Source organism: Alexandromys fortis, unplaced genomic scaffold (assembly GCF_014885135.2).
Source record: "Alexandromys fortis isolate MF-2015 unplaced genomic scaffold, M_Fortis_MF-2015_v1.1 scaffold_11, whole genome shotgun sequence".
Lineage (NCBI taxonomy): Eukaryota > Metazoa > Chordata > Mammalia > Rodentia > Cricetidae > Alexandromys > Alexandromys fortis.
This window is the reverse complement of record NW_026067912.1, coordinates 5,085,601-5,112,554: the sequence shown is the minus strand read 5'-3', so window position 1 is coordinate 5,112,554 and position 26,954 is coordinate 5,085,601. Positions and strand designations below refer to the sequence as shown.

The 26,954-nt window shown below is 34.4% G+C and overlaps 1 protein-coding gene across 6 annotated transcripts in view; it reads right to left on the bottom strand.

Annotated features, from left to right (window-relative positions):
* The window catches only part of Gabrg2 (gamma-aminobutyric acid type A receptor subunit gamma2), a 79,276-nt gene extending 61,945 nt beyond the window's left edge, over positions 1 to 17,331 (bottom strand). For all 6 annotated transcript variants that reach the window (XM_050138735.1, XM_050138734.1, XM_050138737.1 and 3 more), the window contains exon 1: positions 17,228 to 17,331. In XM_050138735.1, coding sequence (XP_049994692.1) covers positions 17,228 to 17,331 — 104 coding nt within the window. The remainder of the gene's footprint in view (positions 1 to 17,227) is intronic.
* Positions 17,332 to 26,954: the final 9,623 nt, after the last annotated feature.

Here is a 26,954-nt window from a genome sequence, read left to right as displayed (position 1 = left end):
AGTAATGTCTAAGGAGTCCAGTGAAGGGGTATTAATTGTGCATGCATGCAGATCATTCTGAGAGCAGATTGCCTAGCTTGGAATGACTTTCGTACCTCACAAATAGTTCATTTTGTTCAATTAGGTTTATACCTGTTAATAAGTGTAACCCTTTGACTGAATCAAATATCAGACATATATTCCAGGGCATAAAATGCAAAAATATTTATTAACAATCCATCACAAATTATGTTTCATTAGACGAAATTAATCTTGACTACTGCTGTCAGAATCTCCAAATTAGCTTAGAAAACAGGAGCATAAATAATTATGACAGGTAGGGTGGTCTTCAATGTGTGCTGACACAATTTTCAAAATGAGAATTAAAAAACAAAAATACAAAAATGACAACAACAAAAAACCCCACAGGTTCAGACTGAGCATGATTGTTGATGCTTGTATTCCCAGCACTCAGGAATCCATGCAGGAAGATTCCAGGAGTGTGAATCCAGTCCAGACTTTAGAATTCGAGAATTCTAAACTCCAGAATTCTAGACAATGTAGCTTCCATAATGAAAACTTGTTTCAAAAAATGAAAACAATAACAACACAAAATCAGACCCTTTCTGTTTGTCTCTTCTTACTGCCTTGCATACTGTCAAAACAAACATTTGCTTTGATAATTTTGTCATTATTCACTGACATCTCTTAATTTCCCTGCTTTCTTGTTTAAATTCATCAGAGAGATTAACATTTACAAAATTTCCTTTAAAAATAGAGAATACTTCTTTCCAAAGTTCATAGAAAGTATCAAGGAGAAGGACGTACTGAAAGTCAGTATCTTTAGCTAGACGGTGAATTATGCCTTAGAATTTTAGTTTATTTATCCCTCAATAAAAGTATGGTTAGAATTAGCTTCCCACAAAGAGTGTCCTTCACTGATATAAAAAGATTGAAATGTACTAGGTGATGAAGCAAAACATGAAGGCAACTTCAATACTTGCTTAGAGCAGAGTTTCTGCAGAGAAAAAAGCAATCAGGTTGTGTTCTAGAATTACTGCCATGAGCCATTTTCTTCTGGACAGCCTTCTTGTCATGGTTTGTTATTATTTCACTTTAACATTTTTCAAAAGTTTTGTGATGTCATGGTATGACTTTTGCTTTCATACACCTCTAGAAAGGAAATATTTTGCTATTAACTGTCTGTCATGGGCATCTGTATATTCTATAATACTGTCTACCAATCTTCTAAAAGACATGCACAACGACATTCTTAGACCCATTACTGTGTTGATCAATAGGAATGAGTGTAACTCAAATGGACAGCGGAACTGGTAGATATAATATGGCATCTTCATGCAATCAATGCTCAGTCTCAGTGAAGTTAACAAACTGTACTTAAATGCAACAAAATAAATCTGAAAAATAAATATCTAAACAAAACCTGCAGCACATAGAAACATATACATTAAAATGTGATATGCACTTTAATGTCAGAATAAAGTCACTCTGGTGATAAAGTGAGGATGGCAGTTAATTGGGGGCAAGGGAGAGAAGACACAGACTGGTAAGTAGATGAAGACGTTTCCTGAGTTTGTGATGATATTTTCTTTCCAGAGTTGCTTGATAAAGACATATTTTTATATCATTGTGCATTACTCCCTCTATCTCTATTGACATCTTGTTCTTATTTACATTTTATTTCACAAAACAAAGACAGCTTAAAGTAACCCAATTTAACCAACGAAGTTAGACATAAGAAAATTAGACTCCTCAGTAGCATCTTTCAAAATCATCTAAGTCCTTGGTATTTCCTAAGATTTCCAATTAATATTATTATTAAAACATTGAATGGATCAATAAGAGCGTGTGATGTTTGTAAAACTAGTAAAAAATCATGTTAATTTCCTATTAAGGTTTTTATAAATAATTGAAGCTAAATGTGTAATTGAACTGCCTTTGTTACACTCTATTGTCTGTAAGCCAGCAATATCATAAACTTCCAACCACTCCTGTATGTGGATATGCAAAGGAAGTACATGGTTCTAGGTACCAACAGCACAAAATTAAGACCACAAGCAACATAGTTTTGACCATGATACTCATAAGACAGAAATAGAGTGTTAGTATTAAATATAATTATAAAGAAATGTCAGTATATAATTAGAAAAACGGCATGGCTTTACTTAACCATTTATTTATAAAAAAATTAATGTCCTTGTTTAGAAAACTGATAACAGTACTATTTTCTTTCTTTTTTTTTTCTGTCCTGGGTAGGAGAAGCACGGCATCTGCCTGATTCTGCTTTCTTCCTCCCAGAATTCTTGATAATTGTGCTGGGGATCAAACCTAAGGTATTCTGCAAGCTAAGTAAGAATTCTACCAGTGTAGCAGTAGTACCTCCTCAGATTCTGCATGACTTGTTCTCTTCTCGCTGGAAATCAGAGGTCAGTTTTCACAATAGAATTAATACAAGACATAAAATCTAATGAAGATGGGGGTGATTATATACACCATCAAGAATTGCCTCAAGGAAGAAAGAATGTGAATTTCGTTATATATGCTAACTATGGCATCCAGGACGACATAATGCCACTCCCTTCACAATCAATGTTCAAGCAGAATCTAGAAGATTCCTATTTAATCCTGCATGTTAAAATTATTTGGGAGTCTTTATAAAAATACAAATGCTGAAAAAAACCCTTAATTATGTCTTAACTGATCAAAGGAAGTCAAAATCTGGATTTTCAAACGATTTTGAGATGTGGGATAATTAAGAGTTATTGAAGAAACAAGACAGAACTTTTTGGATACACTTTCTTAAACATTTTAAACTTCTTTTTCATGTTTCAGCTTTGGAGTAAATAATCATTTGGGAATTTCTGTTATGCAACTCAAAGTAATTGACAATAAGAAAAAAAGCATTGTCTTTAATATTTGTGTTCTATTAAGACAGTCTTTATTTGACCTGAATCTTTGAAGTCATTCTGACGGAACAACTTGAAATTTCACAGAGACATAATATTAAAGGATATTAAACAACATATTTTGAAAGTTTTACAGTTTTAAATTACTTTCTTCATATCTAATCACATTTGGTAAAACTCTCAGTTGCCTGTAATTGGTATTCAACCCTATTTGTTAGTTTGCTAATCTACTTTTTAAAAGAGCAATAACAAAATCAACTTGTCTGATAGACAAAAGCCATGTAATAAAAGCTTAGTAACATTGTTCTGGTTTTTGTAGCTGTCATCTATTATGAAAAGTGAGACTAATTTTCTAGTTTTTAATATTTTTAAATGAATTTATCGAAATTATAAAATTATACTGAATCACTGGTGTTTGGCTTTCTTTTTATAAAGTATTCAGTAAGTAACAGGAGCAGAGATGTGGTTCAGTGGTTCTGAGGACATAGTACTCTCCTAGAATACCTGACTCAGGTTCCAACACCCATATCAACCAGTTCACAACCCTAAACCTCTGGCGTTCAGGCCAGCTGTTCTCTATACTCACATGAAAATACACACACACACACACACACACACACACACACACACACACACACTTTAATTAAGGTAAAATAAACCTAAAGTATCAAAATACATATTCAATATATAAATTACTGCATGTCACTTAGTTGTGAAATCTAGGAAAAGTGACTGAATTTTGAAAATGATGCTTTATAGATTTAAATCTTCTAGTCCTTTAGATAATCAGCTTGTATTTAAGACTCATGCAGAAGATGCAGCTGTAGTTAGACAGTAGGAAGTGTTAAATGCAATACTGGTATCAAACACATCTTATCTATTTGTGGAGACAAATACTTGAGCAAGTAGAGAAAGGCAACACTTAACATGAAAGACAACCCTAAAGCTTTCTCTGAGCAAGACGATGACTAATCTGTCTCCCAGCACATCCAACTTGACATTGAGGTTACATCTACTGAAACACTTCTTTCTTCACCTTTAAAATCTTAATGTTTTCTGGGAAAATGAGCGTTTTCATCCAGAACAGAAACTACTTTAAGAAGCTGATAAAACTTTTGTTTCTTTTTCTACCAAGAATAGAATTAAAATAAAAATGAGATCATTCATATACACATACACAAATTTCATTTGTTTATAAGACAGCAAGAGATGGACAGGATGACCTCTGTGTTCTCCCAGGCTGTCTGTGAGTGAAAGCCAAGACTTTCCCAGGTTCTGTGTAATCTGAAGGGCACTAAAGGCAGGTGTATGAAAAAGAAGGTCGGCATGTAATTTCATAAAATATGTCCAGATAAATTGTTTAATATGTCTGTATATGTCCAGATACATTGTTAAATGTTTCAAATTCAAAGGCATTCAAACAAGATTGTTTAGATGTTCCCCCATCTAAAAACTTTTTTTTTCTGATTGATTTGTGTTTACCTAATGGCTACTACCTCAAAATGTTGAATTTTTTACGTTGTTTGTGTTTCACAACTTTAGACATCTTTCCAAGAATCATATCTGTCCTTAAATTTGGGGCTTCAGTAATGAATATTTTATTACTGAAATAGTACTTGTTTTTTTTTAAATTTGTTCGACAGTTTTAGTATTTCTTTTTGGAATACTGAAGCACATAACAGTCCCTAGTACTTTTGTATGCAGGTTAATTTCTGCAGTGTCAACGGAGAACCCTGCTGTTAACGAGAACAAGAAAGAACTTGTATGGGCTAAATATGAATGCCAACATCGTGAGTGGACAATTTCCCCAAATTGCTTGTTCTAATGTGGAAATGGTTTTGTGGAGTTTAAGTTTCAGCATATTTTAAGTCACCATGTCGATTTTACTGGCAAATACAAATTTATAAGAAAAAAGTTTCTACATTTCATAGATTAAGAAATTGATATTTTTGTATGCCATAATATTAGAGAAATTGAGTTATTGTGAATTACTATTGCTGTATAGCTAAAACAAAAGAGAGCTGTAAATCAAGGCATTTGAAAACACTTTGGTGGGACTATCACATGAGCAGATGGCAGCAAAGCAGGGGAATCTCTGTTGTTTTCTTTAGGTTCTTTGTGATGACATCTTTAGCTTTGGGGTTTGTGGAAGCTATAATGGCCTGTTGAACCAAGACTCTCCAAGTTTCTTAACTTCACAGTCAAAAGGCGGTGGTCATTGAGTGACTGTTATGAGGCCTAAAACTGCCTAAGAAAAATTTTAATCTGGATTTGCAAAACTGTAACATGTCCTAATCATGAAATTTTATTCAGTCTTCAGTGAAGCTGGATCTTACTTTTGCTACCTCCAGTTCCACCAATTCATTTTACAGCTAAGAAATTAAAACATGTTTGCTAATCCTTTCCATGACAATGCCCTAGAACATTTAAATCAACCAACTAATAAATATTTTAATTTGTTTAAGAGGAATTGTTTGTCATTTTTAAATGCTATAATTTTAGCACCAAAAAACTAAATCTGTATAAACATATCAGTTAATTATACAGAGATAATTTTATAACTGTTATAAATAAATTGTGCTTGAAATAACCAGACTACTATGAAAAATAAGAAGTGATTCTTGGCCTTGTTTGGATATAAGGACAGATGAGATTTCTGAGCAAGAAAGAGGCCAATAGTTAATGTTAATTGTCGTTATTGAACAATTGTTTGTGCACAACAGAATTCATTATTCTCTAGAGGATGTCCATGTGTCTTATTTAAGAATGACACTGATGACCAGAAGTATTCTCACCAATTCAAAATCTTTACCTGAGCTACAGTTTCAATTCAGACTACTGCTATAAGTCTGGGAATTAGGAAGTAGCTTCCTGCTTCCCAAACCCTTTCTTATAGCTGTTCTACCTTTGGTTACAGTATGTCAACCATCTGATTTTAGTTTAGTGCTAAAATTATGTCAAAATCCTATTCTCATATGGGTTTTTTATTATTCTAAACCATTCTATTCAGAAGTATAGTATTTTTTAAATCCCATAATTGTTTCAACTTCACTTAATTAAAAAAGAAATCACTATGACTAATTCATTGACCAGAATGGTTTCTCCTGACCACCTATGAAAAGTAATTTTTTTTCATTTAAAAAGGGTTCATGTGTGTGTGTGTGTGTGTGTGTATGTATGTGTGTGTGTATGTGTGTGTGTTTTGCCAAGGATAAAATTGGAACAATTAGGTACTAGAAATGCAGTAAATACTTATTAAAGATAGAGAAGTCAGGACATGGAATGATGGGATGGATTGTTCTACTTGAACTTGTTTTCATTCCATATTTAACAAAGCACTACAGAACTCATAAAGTTAATACAAAGTTCATAAAATCATGACACTTATTTGGCCATGTCAGCCGAGGGTAAAATGAGGAATCTTGGGGATTTGGTTGTTTGAAAAATGATTGAGGAGAAAATATGTCCTAGTTGTAGAACTTCCTTGGGTCAGGAGAAATAGTGGAACAGGGTGGTACATAAGTATGCCATTGGTTATGAGTAAAGTTATAAAGATAGGTCTATAGTGTTACCAGGTATAATATGTAACTATATTTTAAAGATATGTTTTTATTCCATAATATAAATGCCATAAGACCAAGTGATTAACTTGTTTAGCTATCTTCAGTGTTTTCATGGTGTGAGGAATAGAGCAGTTAAGTCATCTTGAAAGTAAATCGTAAGCCAGGGTATCCTATTTTAGTTCCCCCAAACAAGTATGGACCATTTATTTCCAACTTATGTCTTTAATGCACTTGAAAGTTTTTGATGTACTTTATTGAGACTTACCCATCTGCTAAGAGTTTGTTTGGAAAATTACTTAATATCAGTAGTCAAAGAGAATGAATTGAATGATGAGCTCTCACTTCTTGTGCATCTGCAAGGGTGTCTTGGATGCTTGTTCATCAGGGAAATTATGCAAGGAAAAGTGGGGACAACAATGAGTTTTAGAAAGAACTGTTCTTTTGAATCTGTAAAACTGTTATGATCTTCTTGCCATAGAAGCATCTGGAAAACCTCCAAAAACCATAGTGAGTATTTTGAGAAATGCTTGAATGCTTGCATATCTGTGTTTTAAACACATTGTTAATTAATTTCTATTTATTAAATTCTATGAATGATTTATGTGTGTGTGTGTAGACTTGCAGTATGCAGTATGTATGACTGGTGAGTTGCACTTCATTCTACATTATTGGCACTTTATTAACTCATCTTCAAAATTATAATTAGTTTTGTAAATATTATTCTACTTAAGATCTCTCTTTTAAGCTATGAAATAGGAAAGAAGTGTGTCAACAGCTCTAAAAATCTGAGGTAACTCTTTCATGAAAATTTCATGTTACAGATAGCTAGTCTCAAAGAAATTGGGAAATAGATAGTAAACTCTGATACAGAGAATATGGAGGAAATAGAAAATGAACCCAGTGTTTAAAGACATCTAATTAACTCAGTGTGTCATACAAAAGTATTCTGCCAAGCAGGGGAATGTTCTCATTAGAAATATACCCTGCAAATCTCTGATTTTCAGTCCTACAGGCCTGTGAGAAGAAAATTTCCATTCATAATATTTTAACAGTGATCTAGGATACTTTTTTACATCAGTTCGAACACACTAAGACAACCACTTTCCTTTGACCACAGCCACAATGTTAGATTTGGTTTGTGTTACCTATAGCATAAGTTATGAATGATGGTGCATAATTTTGAGAGCTTAGAAACAGATAGATTATTGCATTTGGGTAATGGTAGAACCCTATGGTAAGACTGTAACCTTATGAAAGACTCTGAGCTATAGCTGCCCAGCTAAACTTGTCATAGCTGTGTTTTAATCTGAGAAAAATGTATCTATTTTATACTGCTACCTTTTGGAATAATCGGAAAATGATACATTCTATAGCTGTGAAATTTGAAGTAACTTTCACTGTTATGAACTTGAAAACTCTTCTACTAATTAATTAATAATACCATACCATAGCTATTTTGCATCTAAAAACTTTCATCCATGGAAATTAAAGCATAGTCTCAAAAACACATAAAAGAATGCAATGTCAGTATTGCCCCATTAACTTCAACCTAACACACCATGAAAATAATTAGGTATATTAAAATTCAACAACAAAAAGCAACACCATTGGACCCCTAACATCATGTTGACCAATAAAATAAGCATCAAACAAAATACATAGACAATTAATTTCACTAATACTAATTTCACAAGTAGGAAAAAAACCTATGTCTGCATGAATCAGAAGAAATGCTATCAAGAAAAACTCATCCAGCTATTCATTAAATCTTACACAAATTACTTATTAGAATAGGTTGTTATTGAGAAAAACTAGTTTGGGGGCTATTTCTTCTGTGTCATGAGTGAGTTAGTAAAGAGCAAACATGGTATCAGAAAGATATTTTTGGTGCTGATGCTGTAACCTAGGTGACATGGTTTCCCACCTATGATCAGATCTAGGAGGCATACAGAAATTGAAGTGATAGTCATGACCACAGATCACAAAATATCACCTTGCATTTTTATCTTTCCCAATACTCTACAACCATTAAATAATCTATCCTGACAAAAAGAGAGTTGACTGTCAAGATAAGCAAACAAGGTATGTCCTCAATAATAAATTCAGTAATTTTGTTTAGCAAATGAATGTCAGTAGTTTGTTACCAACTACTGGAAAATAAATGCCTGTTTAGTTTTATATGAGGGAAGAGTCCCCTAAAGTGATATATATATTCCTATAATTTTTGTCCATATCATTTTAGTCTCTGGTTCACAGAAACAACACACTTAAAATGAATAGTGCAGGCATTCTAGAAATTACAGTCTTTCCCCCAGTTTTCTTACCTCATTCTAGGTAAGAAAATTGATGAGAAATTTAGAAAACAAAGTAATTAGAAATTAAAAAAAATACATGCTCACAAAATTTAGATTTAAACAGAGGGAGACAGAATATTGCCTTGGCATACAAACTGGCATTTAAGAAAGAATAAAGACTAGGGAATAGACAATGACCCCGTAGTAGCAAGAGAGGTAATAGGTACACGTGTATTTACCAGTCACTACACAAAATGACTTGCCAAAGAGAAATTAAATAAGGTGACTGAGGCTCACTATGTAAGAAATTATTAGTTATAAATGAGTGTGTGACCTAATATAGCCTAGTACTTTGTACTCTTAAAGACATGTCACAGCCTAGCATGTGTAGCTTAAGAGTTGTTTTGTCGTTGTTCATTTTCTCTTGGCTTGTAGCCACATTTGATGGATTTCGAAGTTTAGAAGAAAGAGAATATGGAAAGGATCAAAGTTTTTTTTCCTTCCATTACCTAATTAAATTGTTATTGGGCTTTTGGGGGGCAAATAACTTCATTAAAATGATCTTTCCAGAGATGGAAAGTAAAAAAAATAATAATTTTAAATTTTTTCATTATCAATTGTCAAATAAAGGGATAACATCTTAAATTTGTATTTCTTTGGCTATGTCTGTGCACTACAAATGATTCCACCCTTGAAGCACAGCATTAATTAATTAATTAATTAATTAATTAATTGTTTTTGGACAGGAAATTTGAAGATAATTGGTTATGTGGCAGTTAATTCGTTAACATAACTATTAGAATCATTTTTAACAAAATAGTATTTTTAAAAAAAGAATAAAATAAGGTAAAAAACTGTCAAGGAATTAAAAACTCTTATCTGTACTTCTATATGACAAATTTAATTTTGCACTTAAAATGTGAATGCCTCCATCCTTGTTGTTTTGGCTCTGTTGTATTCAAACTATCTTACTTTAATATTTCTGGAGTCAACTGCAGAATATAGATGGTCATGCTATCTTTTATGACTGTATTTGTTCATTTATATCCAATTAACAAAGACTCAGAAAAGATAAATCAGTAAAAAATAATAGAAAGATATATATCTACTGACAATTATATAACCATAAGACCTTGTTTTATATTTATATATATACATTATATTATGTTGCATATATATAATTACAAGCATTATATAATAAATATATTAATATCACTTACACCTGACTTGTTTATACAAAATAGTGTATGGAGAAGGCTCTCAACTTCCTATTATATATAGGAAGTTGTTGAAGTAGAAGTATGTAAATAGACCACAGTGTGACTTTTATCACTGCCCTTTGTATTTGTGTGTATGTGTGTATGTTTTAAATAATTCTTTTCTAAACAGTAACAGAAAAGCTTAGGACATTTCAAAAAATGTAGATGTCTTCAAAAATAAATATCATTAATATATAAATTTTTATACCTATGAAAGATCACTCCAGAATTATACTGAAAACTGTGAAGAACAAGAAAAGAAAATAGCATCAGTTTGTTAAAACTGCAACTAGGTGTTTGCAGATGAATCTTTGATGTTTGTGAACCTCTGTCCCATACTTTCTTTAACAACACTGGAACCCCAACCTGTTTTTTTTTTTTTTTTTTTTTTTTTANGCTGCATGTTGTTGGTTATTTATAGATAAGCATGAAACTGTTAACATTTTGGTACCAGGATGTATTTTAAATTGCAAGAGTGGTGATTATAGGGTTGTTTTTTTTTTTTTTTTTACAGTATCATGTAGCTCTTATCTAATACATAGCATTTGTCTAGTAAAAGCTTAATAGTTATTTGTATACCTTTCTGGTCATAACCTGTACCCACATGCATTATATTGAAACTCTATGAGAACAGATCTTTGTGGCTCTGCTAGTCTGTAATTCCACACTCAGTCAGCACAGCAAATCTAATTCCAAAATATACCTTTTTAAATATAAAAAAAAGTTTATTGATTTATACTTCTCTTCCTTTTGTTCTTGAGATAAGGTCTCTCTGCTTAGCCTAGACTGTCCTGAAATTTACTTTGTAAGCCAGGCTGGCCTTCAACTCTGGGAGCTCCTCCTGCTTCTGCCTACTGGGTGCTGGTATTAAAGACATGTACCACTACATCTGACTCATCTATACCAAATTTTGTGCGAAGAGTATTCACCACCCAGGTATTTCAAGTACATTTTCAAAAGCAACTACAGGTGCCCAGAACACTATATATATATATATATAAAATAAATAAATTAAAAAAAAGACTGATAACTACCAAACAACACATAAGACCATCTATCACTTATTTTTCCACACCACAAATATATTAAATATTGACATGGTATATTTAGTTTTTTTGAGACATTTTACCATAAAATTGAATGAATAAATTGCAGAATCTACTGCCCTACTACAAACACTTGTTTCTGTAGCTGAACTTTTATTCATGGTAGGATTTCAATTACTATAAAGAATCTTTGCTTTTAAAAACATCCCTTGTTTTGCCCACTGCTATGCTATTTTCTGTTCCTTTGGTTTTCTTTATGAATGGGTGTAGAGTGTAATGTCAGTGCTCCGTATTTACCCTTCACATGGTACTTTATCTATGCACAGCTGAACAATGATCTTATAATAATATAGAATTATTACCATATTTATGCTCTTGTAATATAATACTACAAGGATTAATATGATTTGGAGTTAAGTTTTCTTTTTACCCTAAGCCACTAATATGTAACTTAAAAGGGGTTTTTACATTTTCTTTTAAAGGACATTTAATATCCAATATAGAGTACACATTAAAAGGAACAACTCCCCCAGGGAAGCAAAATGAAGAGGCCTCTTGCAATTCACAACAATCTGAACAATCTGTGTGGTTTCTAACACTAAGAATTGTATTGTACTTATTCAGTGTTTTGTGTATACTAGGAATACAACAACAAGAATCTCGGTCTTTCCTGAAGCTGATATTCAGGAATTACTAGATCTCTTAATCAACTTGTTTCTCAGTTATGATAGTTTCTTTTTGTTGTTGTTGTTGTTGTTTTTAAGAAAACAGTGTTATCCTTATCATCTAACTAACAAGTCTATTGAGGGTGTAAGAACACTGATATAAGCATTACAGTAAAAACTAAAAACTATAATTAATACTTAGAAACAGAAACTTCTTTTTTTACTCCAGAAATAAAAGCATCATTGCCTTGATATTAGGAGGTCCCATAGCACAGCTAATTAAGTAAGCTCTAGCATGATGCAGGTAATTAACAGTGTCCATCCATTAGTATATACATATTTGAAATTTAAGTTTCCTGACACTGATAAAGCCACGTTATTTCTGCTTTAATATTCAGTATTATTAACTCAATTCCATCTTTTCATCTTTTGCTTTTCTAAGAATTTTGTTAAAAAAAATTAAAGAAAACTACTGAGCAAATTTTCCTGTGAGTTTGCTTTATAGAGAGTAAAGACTTTTAAACACTGCTGGCATTCCGTAGTAGGTCCTGCATAGTCAAAGAATTGCAAATTGAATTATTTCTTTCTTATACATACATGATATTATGGGAAATGTGTTTCCCAAATACAATTCTAATTTTGAATTAAACCATTGCATTTAGTATGTTCTTAAATGTAGAAAGCCATTGAATAGCAAGGTGTGTCTAAGCATGTCTGTCCAGAGAGAACAATTTGATAGATTTTAATGGTGATAAAATTAATTGGTATTAAGATCTCAAGGAATCCTCGAAAAATAAATTAAATATTTTAATTTATCCAATAGACATTTGGAACTAAGATATCTTTTCTAGAATCTGTTATACCTGATATAGTATAGTTGGGCTTTATTGAAATGGCATGTGTTTGTGATTTTTCAAAAACAATTTTACCAAATTGATTACAGAACACTAATTAAAAGTTCTAATTAAACAGTCTGGAAGTTCAACCAGAATGGGTGTCAAAACAGCCAGGATTTCACTTTGCACAGATATTCTGTTATTTGTAGTTGTTGTTGTTGCTCGTTTCAGCTCGATGTCAAGAGAAGGAATCATCAGATTGAGGATGTGGCTCAATTACATTGAGTGCTTAGCACATCCACGTTCTGGAAACAACCCTCAGCAGGATGCATGCTGTGCAGAATTAGAGGAAAGTAAGGCATCTTCTAAATCAACCATAAATATATGTACTTTCAAATCAACTTTGACCTCTGGGTAGATACAGTGAACTATACATTTTTGTACCAATTATATTTAGTCTTCACTGTGGCATGGTGATACTCTCTTTATCACCCAGGCTTGACAGATTAGGAAACAGAATTATAGACATATTAGGTGGTTGGCTTAAAGACAACAGGTAATCAGAAGTAACAATATGAGGGTTTTTTTTGTGGATACATATGGCAAAATATCTGTGCTTAATGCTAAGTATACATGTATCATGTACAAACTAAGTGCTTAAGCATGTGTGCACATATAGCATGACTGGTTTTATTTTAAATCAGTTACTAATTACCTCTGGTATTTTGGTTTTAACTTACTTATCCTCTGTTCTTGTAAGTATGGCAGTTTGTCAAGATCACTTGTGAGTTATTTACATTGTGATTAAAATTTTAAATATCCATGTTCAACAAACTGAGATGTTATAATCAACAAGGAATCATGGGCCTGGGAGGACAATATGAACAACAGGAATGATGTCATTGCAGTCAATCTTGACTTCCTTCCTACTTGACTAGAACTTATAAAATTTCTAAACAAGTTTTTACCATTAACTTAAATTTTGGTGAATTATTTTAAACTAAACATAAAATGAATCTAAAATACCAGAAAGGTATATATGGATTCCATTAAATGAAAGTTTAATTTTTATACTGGTGCCGAGCACACTCTATAATTCAACCTGTAGCTCAGCGTGAACAACCCAAAGTAAAACAAAACAGAAAACGGTTTCAAAATCCCAGCCTGCTATCCAGGTATTTGGTGTACAGTGTGGTGGGGAAAGGATTCTTGGAAATTCTGAGTAATACTTACAGCCTCTGTTTTTACCGTTTCATGTAGGTGCTCAGAGAAGACTAACTAGGATCCTATGTCAGAACCAAAGCAATTATGTGTGCTTATGAAAAACAAAGGTAGTTTTCTTGAAAAAAATAAGGGAAAGCACTTTTAAAGATGTAGAGTAACAAGCTTGCTGATGAAGATTAACTTTGTAAACAAGCTGGTTATATTGAAAAATCAGAGTATTTCTTTTATGTTTATGCTGATGGTTTGCAAAAGTGAAACTCAGTATAAAACGTAATTATGGCATTAAAAAATTCAAAACTCTTAATATTTCATCTGAAACATACTTTATCCGGCAAAGTTAAGAACACAAAATAAATATGAACATTAAAATGACACACAATCAATATGTATGTGCCTATTTGTATGTGACAAACAACTAATTGAAAAGAACCCATAAGTTTGACATTGAGCAAGAGAGGAATATGGGATATTTAATCGTGTTATAATCTCTAAAATAAATAAAGTAAAACTATTAAAACTTTTATTTAAATGAAAAGTTGAAATTGTCAAAAATTCAATCTACTATGTTTCTGCTCAACTAATTTTTAAAAAATAACTGTCATTATAAATATAGTTTAAGATAATTTTTGACACTCAAAATAAAATGTCCCTCTTTGTATACCAATTTCCTACTATTCCCAATAATTTCTGCTATATTTTAAAATTTACTAATTTTTAAAACTTTGTGGCAGGATGAATTTATATTAAAATAATTTACAAAATTTTTAAATTTGTTTTAAAACATACTTGTCAACATATGCTGTTGTGGTATATACCAACATAGACATTTATGTAGGTTGCATGTCAAAATTTTTCAAAAAATTTACACATGAGATAAATATAGTAACATCCTTTATAGTTTTAATTTTTGATTTATGGGCATACTTGATTAATATACAACTAGGTAACTAATGGATAAGAAATTGATTTTATATGCCAAGATGAATAAAAATTTTGGAAACACATTATTTATGAATATTAACTAGGGAAATAAATAAACTTTTCTAAATAGATAGACAACAGGCCTATTTTCCTTAAGGAACTCTGAGAACTTGTTAAAATTAACATTCTTAGACTTCACGCAGACCTCATGACTCAGAATCATCCAGTGTGTGCTTGAGGAATTTCCATTTTCGTCAGTTCCCAAGTGATTCTCACAAGTTGTAAACAAGATACAAGGCAGTGGAGCAAATTTCAAGTTTATGAAATTCTCACTTGAAGGAGAGGTATAAGCTTTCAACATACTTGCTCTGATTATTTGATTTATGACTTATTTTGCTTTTATGTTGGGATGACCAACTGAGTTTGGTCATTGACTAGGAAGAAAAGCTCATTTGAAGTGTTATAGATTAAAAATGTCTGTTAAAGTTTCTTATCCTACAATGTTCATCCCCTTTCACTTACTATTATTGTTTATGACATAGAATCTGAGGATTCCATTTTTTTTTTTAATAAGAAACTCTTTGTATCCCACACTTTTGCAACAGCTTTGTAGAGCAAATCTTCTACTTTCTCCATCCATACTCAGGTATTTAGATAGATCATCTAAAGGACTGCATCACATGAAACTCTGACCACATTCACTGCACGAAACTGCAATGGATACTTGCTTTACCATTACTCCGAGGATACAAAAATATATCTATCAGAGCATTTTTATAACACATAAATCTTAAATGCTATTTTGCAATAAAAAGTAAAATAGAATAATTTGGAGGTAAAATACATAAGAATATACTCAGGTAGTTATTACAAATTGTTTACTAAAATGAATGGAAATAAGAAGGAAAGATACATTCCCTCATGTCTGATCTAGATTTTATTCCACAGGTTTCATGGTTTGTAGAAGTACAAGAAAAAAAATGCCCTATTTATGAGCACACTGATTCCCAAAACAAAGTTTACAAACTTACATAAAATGTGTAACAGGAAAGTGTGTGATGGTTTTGAATAGAAAAAAAAAATATTTTAATGGTTCTACTATATTCTGTGACATATAATACTGTTTCCGATAAATGTCGCTTTCCTCTTCTGAGACTCTTTTTCAATTTGTGTCTTTTAATGAAACGGTCTATCTAAACTCAGTTTATTGTAGTTAAACACTTAGTTTATCTCTATTACAACAGCTACATTAACTTCCAAGAAAACTTTGGCATAGTGTCTTGATATCTTCCACAGATTTGTGTCTTTATTGAAGTTTGGGGATTACACAGCCATAGAAATATTTCTTACAATACTTGATTTTAAAATGGAAATACAGAAGAGCATACTATGAAAGAGTGGACTTCTAGCCTGCTGTAGGTTCTTATTGGAAACTGTAATGTGGTGAGAGCTATATCCATGAATAGAAGCATAGGCACCGTGCCTGGGGGGGGGGGGGATTCTACTCTCATAGGCTTAGTTCAAAAGAAGTTCTAAATAATCTAGATGAAACCCATTTCAGGGAGCACTCATGCTCAGGAATTTTATGGATCCCTCCTCCCCCTTTATTTGTGCAGGAAGACTGTGAAGCACTCATGCATGCTTCACGATTTTGGCATTGCATTCACTTGGTTGAGCATGTTTTCAAGACTGCAGCCAGGCCAGCTTTGTTCCAGATAAATTCCCTAAACATTCATTGAACTATATTCACTACCTTATGTTCAGTGGCCCCTGTACCATCTGATGTTGGGAGCAGCAATAACTCGTGCAAGGTCCCCAGACTCCTGTGCTGTGCCTTGGCCCACTGGCCTTCTGACTACGTGGATGTCCTTTGAAGATTTAGAGATATTGATACTGTATGTGGTTTTGGCAAGCCTCTTTACATCGGGCCCTAAGCTGGACCGCTGTCCTTGGTGCTGAATCGTGTTTGCCCATCTGCAAATCAGCTGCCGGGTCAATGGGGCTGGATAGAAAACCTGGCTGACTGAATACTCAGGTGCAGGACCAAAGAAGACTGTAGTGTAGAATAGAAAACGCGCTGCCCCCGCCCCCAATACTCCTTCACACAGACCACGCTAGTGTTCTCCAGGACCCCATTTATAATTTTCTCCTCCAGACCCCCACCCAAATGCCTTCAATATGGCCTCAAATGTTGGCGTGTGCGAGCACAGCCCACTTCATATCAGATTGCAGCAAATTCAAATGCTATTCCCAGAACACAGAGTCTATGAGGTGAGCTATAGCGCTCAGAAACACGACACAAACAAATAAAACCTAATTCATTAACAGATAAACCAATATGTCCTTCCTCTCTCATCCGTCTCTCTCCCACCCCACATATTCACTCTTCCCTAAATTATAAAGCCTAAATGCCAAAAGAGTGTCTCAAATCTGGGTGGTCTCCCTGCTTCCATACCCTATCTCTCCCCCACATCTCTCTAGAGCCAAACAACATTGAAAACGGCCCATCTTACCCCGGGTAGAGCGATAGCAGGAGCAGAATCCACAGCGTCATTTTCTGTGAAAATACAGGAGAGTAGACTGTGCTTCCAATGCTCCATGTATTTGGCGAACTCATCGCTTTTTTTTTTTTCCTCTCGCCTCTGGGTTGCAGAAGAATCCCTCCCCTTTGTATTATTATTATGCTGATGATTTGATGCTGGCTCCCCCCACCTGCCTCTAGTAGGTCCCGTCACTCAGGAAATGCATTGCTACCAGCTTCAAAAATTAATATTCAGGGGGCAGAAATAAAGATCAGTACAAACGCTCGCAGATACCATCAAAGCGTCAGCTCAGGCAGCAGCTTCCAAGTCTGAGAGGATAATATAATTGAGGCGGGGGGGGGGGGGGGGGGGGATGGTACAGGCAGAGATGCACACGGAGGCAAATGAGAGAAACAGAAAGGCGCTCACTTTCATGCCCTGTGCGCTCCCATGAACTCCCAGGGGTTTGTCCTTTTAAATTTGTTTATGTATTTGCTCTCTGTTCTTTTCTTTCTTTTTAAATGGGGCTGTGCTCTGTTTGCGTGGTTCTGCTGTGTTTCTGTTTAAAAGAAGCAGAAAGGGGAATCACTAGAGGCTCTGCGTGATTAACTCCTGCAGACTAACTGTGAGGTCAAAGTGGAAGAGATGCAAGGGGCAGCAGGCATTAACACATGCGTGATTTCCTGCCAGCACTTTTTAACCCTTTCCTGTACCAACATACTAGGATTTCCATTCATGGGAGTAAAAAAAAAAAAAGAGAGATAGAGAGATGTTTCAGTATGCCTAGAAACAGAATCACTAGAGAGGGTTTGTTTTGGCCAGATTTGAGAACAATTCTTATCTTAAAATCATGTGATCTTAAACATGAGTGCATTGCTGGGGGAAGAATAACAGGCTTTGAGAAAAGAGTAGCTCTGCCTAGTGAACTATCCTGCAAAGAAAGACTTGGTAAATTTAAATTGAATGAAAGCAGAAAACACTGATAGGGTAAAGCATGGGGAAAGTCCTGTGCTCCTCAGGACCTTACTCCTCCCTTGTCATTCATGTGTTGGAATGCTGACCAACACAGCTGCATGGAGGCAGCTGCTTGAGCAAGGATCACAAAATAGGGCCCTGATTTGCTTATGCCTGTGTGTACTTGTGGACAAAAACAGTGGGCGATGTAACAACGCCGAGACACTTCCATTTCTTCTGTGTGCCGTGACTTTGATTTCCTTAATTTTAGTTTTAGGTGTTTTGGAAGCAATCTTGTATTAACTAGTGTTTCTTTCTTGATCAAATGAGCCCGAGGACATTGGAACTCTCTTATTCCAACCTAGTTAGCCAACCACACAGAAAATCTCTACTCTCATATCCTAGGGAAGAAAGGGGTGTGGTGAAGTGCTTCCCACTTCCTGTAGAGTCAGCATCGCATATGCAAGATGTTCACTAAAAAATACAGGTAAGATAATTGCTGTACCTCTTCATAGAAAAGTGCCAGTGCACCATCCCTAAACCAAAAGCTATTGTGATAAAAATCATCCTATACTAATGGAAATTTAGCAAGAAGTTCCGGGACTGGGACTTGAACACAAGATGATAGAATGCCGCTTCCATCATTGCTCTCAAAATTACACATTAGAAAAGCAGGAAAAATTAGTGATGACTTCTGTCAATGGTGTAAGTCCAGGAGATGCCTTCTGGCAGAGACATCAAGGAAACCTGCATGATGCTAGCCTTAAGCATAATTATTTCATGGCATGTGAACAAAATCCAATTAAAATAATAACAATATTCATATGAGGTCTGAAGGCAGAAAGATTGGATGCTTATTTTTAAAAAAAGGAATTCCACACTAGCTCAGAACTAAGAAATAGACCGATGTTTATTAAAAGGGTAAAACTTACAAAGTCAGGATTCTCTGCTTGAACGATGGATGAAGATCAGATCCAAAGCAAACTGACCAACCAATGGTGCCCAGGGGGAATCAGAGAGGAAGGGGCTGGACGCGTTTCTGCATCCAGGTATATTGTCTATGAGGCCATGATCCAGTAGGCAGGTAGTTCCCGCAGCAGAGGTCAATAGATTTCTTTCCACTGTGGTTTCAATGAAGACAGAACAAATTTAAGTATCTTTTTGCTAAAATGGTCCCCATTCAGGGTTCCTCCTCACAGCTACAATTTTAATATATTCAGAGCCTAGGCAGTCTATAGTTATATGTTGTTAGTGACTATATCTAATTTGATCACATTTTTGTAGAATAGGGCCTAGAAACATATTTTTTAAATGCCTACCAAAAAACATCAATGACATAAGTGAAACGGACAGGCTAGTTACAAAAAATTACAATATTAGAAACCATACCCATTGGAGCGACTGTAAATATAGACCCGTCATTTAATTCCTGTCATAATTCTTGGAAGAAAATTGAAGAAAGACAGTTTGTGGAATATTCTAAACAGTCAATTCAAATAAGTAGGTAGCCCACTAACCAAAAATATTGTTTCTAGATGGCATAAATACTTATGTGGGAGGAATCTGTTTACTCCCCTATGGGCTATTTCAAGCATTCCAAACTACTGTCTCAGATAAATTCAATTAGTCATTCACATAATAAAACCCACCAGAATGATTGGTATCGTTCACAAATTTTCATATTTTCTACTTCAATACACTCACAACAATCGCTACAAATTATATAACCTTTTTTAATAAGAGGATACTTTTCCAATGTAAAAAGAGTCCATATAGTTATTTACAGTGGTAACAATTTTTATTGTGCTATATATGATTAGTTGGCTTGAATGTACCTCAATGGATTGTCTGATAACTAGTTATCAGATAACTTTGAATTAAGCTATTTGGATATGTTTGCTGATATTTCCACATTTGCATCAGGCTTTCTTGGACTGCCACCCCCAAAATCATTACTTGGAGACAAATTTTTAGTTAAGAATTCTTGGCCTTATCTTCTACTTGTCCCACTAGCTTTTTTTAAGCTAAGTTAACCTGTTCCTCTTCATCTAAGTTTTGCCTCAGGGCTTTTTACCTTTCTTTCATTCAATATGTCCTTCTTTTCCTTCTTCTTCCATGTCTAGCTAGTTGTTTCCAGTTGTCTCTCTCTTTTTTCCTTTGTTCTCTTTACCCTGGAGCCTAGATTCCTCCTCCTACTTAAACTCTACTATCCCTCCTACCCTCTACTGTGTATCTATTGGCGCTCAGCTTTTCATTAGATCAATCAGGTCCTTTAGGCAGACAAGGTGAAACAAATGTAACACATCTTTACACAGTTAAACAGATTCAATATAAAAAATATAACATATGTACACATAGCTAAAGTAATATCTCATAAGACAAATTTTATTTTCTAGTACTTATAAAATATATTATTTAGTATTAATTTGCAATAATATTACCTATTATACTAAGTTTATAGTTGCTACCTAATAAAATGAAGCTAATTTTCATTGTAAAATCTAAGCATGTGTATATACATATATGTAAATAAAATTTTAAAGAATATAGAAGGTAGAATGAAGGAAATTACCACTCATATCCTACCACCCACAAGGAATTGCAATTATGAGAGAATTTATTGATTATGGCTGCTGTCATTAGTGTTTGTATTAAATTTTCAATTTTATTCTTGTTTGTTGTTTGTTTTGGTTTGATTTTGGTTTTTGGCTATTCAAGACAGGGTTTTTTCTGTGCAACGCTGATTCTCCTGGAACTTAATTTGTAGAGTAGGCTCACCTCAAAATTGCAGAGATCTCTCTTCCCCTGCCTCTACCTTTTGAGTTCTGGAATTAAAGACATGTGCCATCGCCACCCACTTCAATTTCCTTCTTACATTGAAGCAGTAGTAATAGTTTTACTGTTGTGGCCACTATCTCCAGTAGGAAATTACGAAATTCAATATTGTGGTCCATTGGGTTATATCTGTAGGAGCAGGTGCTAGCGGTACAAGACTGATGGTCTGAGTCTGACCTCTGGAATCCCACTTCAAAAGTCAGATGCAGTATCCTTCTGTGTTCCAGGAATTTCTAACATGAAACAAGAAACAGTGAGAAAAGAATTGCGCAGAAGTTTGCGGGGACAGATAGCCTGGAGCAAGATTGTAAATGTAGACACTTCTAGAAAGTCAGACTCAAAGTGAACTAAAAGAACTGACTCTTGAAAGTGATCCTTTCTCAAAAGCTGTCTTTTAGCCACCACAAGTGTGCTACAGCACATACATGTGTATGCGTGCACACACACCTACACACACTGAAGAGACAGAGATAGATTGAGATAGAATAGTTAAAAGAGGAAATAAATTTCAGATTTAAAAGTTGGATTGTATGGTATCGCATAAGAAACTACAATATATCACTTAGATTTTAGTTATGGCTGTAATTCCATAAATAATCTTTCTTTGGAAAATATTTGTAACTGTTTGGGAATATTAAATAAAAAAACTATGTTAAGGATTAAAAGTGTCTAAAGTGCACTTTAGAATGCAAGAAGAATTGAAGTGGCTCTTCTCTGGCAACTTATAAAGTTACCACTTGTTCTTTATTTTTCTAAAATTTCCTTGTTTGAAGTCCCACATTATAGAAAAATCCTCAACCCTGGAAATTTAGGATGCCTAGATATAGTTGAATCTCATCAATAGGTCTCAGATAACTCCCACAAAAGCACAAATTAAGAAGGAAATTAGAACTTGAGAACAGAAAGATAATATTTCACATGTCAAGGTAAAATCCTCTTAAATGTTTGTTTCTGTGTGAGAATGAGGCTAAGGGCATTAAAGAACCCAGCAAATGCAAAGCTGAAAAATTGAAAAGGGAGCATTGGCATCAGCTGTCATCCTTTGTCATGCAGAATGGCAACTGAATCCCATCAAACCAAGGTTCTCCATCAACACCTCACAGTTTGCTCCAACCTCCAGGCACATGGCCTTTCGGTGTTCTAACGAAACACTGAGTTGTCATACAAGTACCTCCAAAACTAACTGACCCATTTGAAAATGGTGCAGTGTATTCTCCAATAGACACTTACTACATCACAAATCATCATTCTTCAGAGGAATATAACACACCCGAATCTTTTCACACATTATGTAAGGCATCTGACACATGGTAAAATTTTACGCTGCACATAGTTTAGAATATTGAGACATGGCGATTCTAATTACAGTTTGTAGAACCAGATAAAAGAGAGATGTCCTAAATATTGCAATTAGCAGATAGTAACATTCAGTCAACCACAAAAAGTAATTCAAGTATTTAATGAAAAGTGTGGTCATAATGTTTATATGGAAAAATGAATGAAAGACATAGAACTCAAGGAGAAAGGAGAAATTGTTTTGAAAAGATAAAATAGAATATCTGGAATTAAACTTTCCAGTGCCTGGAAAGAAAAATCTACATGGTAGCAGACAGACAAGGGGGAGGGGAAAACAGAAGAAGTGATTGAGAAACATTAAAGAGAATGAAAGAGGGTAAGTAAAAAAATTGTGCTTTTTATAAACACTAGAAAAAAAATACAACAAATAAGAGAGTAAGTGTCCTGGGAATGGTGAATGAATAGCAAGCTTTCTGTGAAGTGCTGTGGATGGAGTAAAGGAAATTAAACAGATACATATTGAAGGCAATAGTGGCAGCAAATTCCTCAAGCTAGTCAGTAATATTAACATATGGATTATGTCACAAAACACTGGATTCCAAGTGATGTAAACAAAGTGAAAATAGCACCAGACATCTTCATAGTCACACATACAAACTAAAATATAGAATGCTAAATTATGACATTACAGGTCCACAGTACTAGGATGGATGTCATTAAAATGACTGTAGCTCTCTATTGGCATGCTGGAAAGCTACCAGGAACTACAAACTCAAAAGAGAATGATCCTGCCCCAGGAACTATGCAGTGTCCACAGTACTTCCATAAGGAAAGTCAAGCACACAGTGTGGAACTAAATATACTACATGTGCATTACCATCAAATAAAAAGACATAAATTGAGGGAGATTTTGGGAGGAGGGAATAAGGGAATTTGGAATGGGGAAATAGAAGTAGAGATAATTCTATTCCATCATATACGTATATGGAGACAAGAGACAGTGATGACATATTTGAATGGCTAAAATGGGATATACACATAAAATTTAGTAAACCTTTCAAAAATTAAAGAAAAATAAAACATTTTAAATAAATGAAGGTTAAGAGACCTTCTCTACAGTGTAGCTGAAGTAAAAAAAAAATAAATACTAAAGACCTCATTTGGAAGAAATACAGATAGAAACAGATCCATAATGAAGAACTCTAGAAACACTTAATATTACAGAAAACATAATATGATTTATCAGAATTTCCTTACAACCTATTTTGCTATGTTTTTACAATTAAAAAATATTCCAAGTCTGTAATGCAAACAAAAACATTAGTGCATATTGTAGTTTATAACAGACATGCATATAAAATGTATGCAAACAACAGCATCACAAGGAAACCCAAAGCTTGAGTTAAATAAAATTAAAGTGTGACCCATTTCCTGCATATCCTTTAAAGAGATAATGGCATGGAGCCAGGCAATGGTGGCACGCACCTTTGATCTCAGCACTTGGGAGGCAGAGGCAGGCTGATCTCTGTGAGTCTGAGGCCATCCTGGTGTACAAGAGCTAGTTCCAGGACAGGCTCCAAAGCTACAGAGAAACCCTGTCTCGAAAAATCAAAAGCCAAAAAACAAACAAAAAATTAAAGAGATAATGGCATGTCTGTAATTAGACTTTGATAAGCCAGAGATGAACATTCTCATCCTAAACACCACAACAAGAGATATGTCTAAATGTCATTAAATTAAAATTCTAATTCTAAAAATAATTGAATAAAGGCAAAAACACCCAGTAAACATTGAATACAATGTTTAACAGGTAGCTTATGCTTAAGAGCACTGTTTGTTTGTCCAGAGATTCCCAGTGCCTCACAACTATCTATAAATCCAGCTCCAAAGCAAGTCACACCCGTTTCTGGCCTCTACAGGCCACCAGGCTGTCATGTAGTGCACAGACATATATACAACAGATCACACACATACATAAAAGTGATATTTAAAATATTCAGAACATAAGAGGAATATGATGCAACAAACATACATAAAATAGCTAAATGCTGCATGAAGGTACTTATGAAGCGTAGAAACTTTGTGTGTGTGGTGGCTTCAGAGAGAATGACTCCCATTGGCTAATATATTTGAATATTCAGTCACCAGAGAGAGAGAGAGAGAGACTGTTTCTGGATTAGAAGGTCTAGGAATTGTGGCCTTTTAGAAATAGGTGTGACTTTGTGGGAAGAAATGTGTCAGAGGTTTCAAACGCCTATACTAGGTCTGCTCCTTCTCTCTGTCTCTCTATCTCGCTCTCTCCCCCTCTTGTCTGTGAGTCAGGATGGGAAATGTTCAGTAACTTCTCCAGGGTCATGTCTGTCTGCTTGCTGCAACGTGATGAACTTGGACTAACCCTCTCTAACTGCAGCAAATGTAAAAACTATGCTTTTACAGTTAAATGCTTTCTTTTCTAAGAGTTGCCATGGTCATAGTATTTATTCGCAGCATTAGAATAGTAACTAAAACAATGAGAGAGAGTTCATCTTTATAATGTTAAAATAATTGATTCACCAGAAAGATATAAAAATCGTAAATTTATGCATTTGAAAATAAAGCTTCAAAGTGAATGACCCAAAGGTGGATGGAGAAGGAGGCACAGAAATACAGAAAGAGACACACTCACACATATACACACACAGTCTTAGTGACTTTTCTAGATCACATTCTGGAACCACAGAAGAGAATGCAAACTACACATTTCTTTAAGCTATCCATAAAATAAGAATCAGTAAATTTCAAATATGCATAAGATTGCTATACCAGAATTCACTGAGGAATCTATTGCAAATAAAGAAAAAACTCCAAAATATTTGAGTACTAAGCAAAGTCCTTCTGAATTACATGGTTCAAAGGGAAAGTTTGAAGCATTTCACATGAAATGAAGTGGAAACAACGCATATCCATATTCATGTTGTGGAGTTAAAACAGATTTAGAGGAAATTTTATAGCAATAAGTATTTAGAAGATGAAACGCTTCAAAGAAATGTTGGAGGCACATAAATTCAGATACAAGAAAATGAGGAAATTAATTCAAAACATAGAAGCTGTAGGCTGTGCATTTTCACATGCGTAGGTTAGAGGCAGAGAAATGGTTTGTTCAAGTGCATGTGGCAGATAACACTGGGAGATTTGGGAACAAAAGCTGGGCATGTAGCCTGAGATAACACTGTGAGATCTGGGAACATAGGCTGGGCATGTGGCTTGTGATAAGACTGAGATCTGGAGACACCGGCCGGGCATGTGGCATGTGATAATACTGTGAGATCTGGGAACACAGACTTGGCGTGTGGCATTCGATAACATGTGAGATCTGGGAACACAGGCTGGCCATGTGGCAATCGATAACACTGAGATCTGGGAACATAGGCAAGCAGGTTGTGGTCTAACCTCACTAGCCTCACTACCTTCATCTCCAGGTACTTTCAAAACTGCTGTCTCCTTTCAATCCCCTGTGGCTTCACAGTATGTAGAGCACATTTTCCATTCTAACCCTTGAGCTCTCATACATGTTGCTATCTCTGCATAATAATTTTCTTTTCCTCGATATTTATTTCCTACTTATTTTGCAGACCCCATCTTAAACACCTTTACTGCCTGGACTGATGAATTTAGTTAAGTTTCCATACTAAGAAATATGTTCCCTTATACACATGAGTTAGCACAGAGCCTAGACTTTGTGTTGAATATGTTCTACCACTGAATCTACATTTCTAGGTTCATCTTAAAATTTATATTATTTCAAACACAAATCATTTTCTCTATATCATTGCATAATTGCTCATGTTTTGTTTTTTTTTTTTTTATTTTCCCCCATCTTGGACATATATTCCATGGTGGTAAAAATTTTAACTAGCATTATTTGGAGTGGGGGATAAAAGTTACCTGACAGTATTCACATATAAATCCTACTATTTATGTTATGTCCCATTCCATAGTTTTCATATAATACTTGCACATTAAAGAAACTTCCCTTGGATTAGGCTGAAAACATAATGCAAAATGTTACATAATTTATGCGTTGTTACATAAGGTGACTGCCCTCTTTATTTCTCTCTAATGAAATACTGACAAAGAGAGACTGAAAGGAAATGTTAGGTTTTTTTGTTTTGTTTTGTTTCATCTTATTGTATGTATGTTTGCCTACATGGGTTTATATGTACCATGTGCACGTATGTGCTGATAAGTCTCTTCCCCTGGGACTGTAGTTATAGAGGATTGTTAGGCACCACGTGGGTGATGGGAAAGAAGTACAGGTCCTCTGCAAACTCAGAGCGTGCTTTTAAGTTCTGACTAATCTTCCTGGGACCAGGAAGCATTTATTTTAACTCAAAGTTCAGAGGACTGTAGTCCATCATGGTAGGGAAGACAGGGTGAGGGAGCATGGAGATGCATAGTCACAAGGAAACCACAGTTAGGATGAAAGCTGATGTTTGGTTCATTTCCTTCTTTCTCTTTCCTGACTCTGAGGCTTCAGTTCGCACTCTGTCACCCATATTCAGAGAACCTCCTCAGTTCTTAGAAAAATCTCCCTGCAAAATCTTTCAAACACATATATGAAAGTGTGTCCTATTGGAGACACCAATTCATTCCA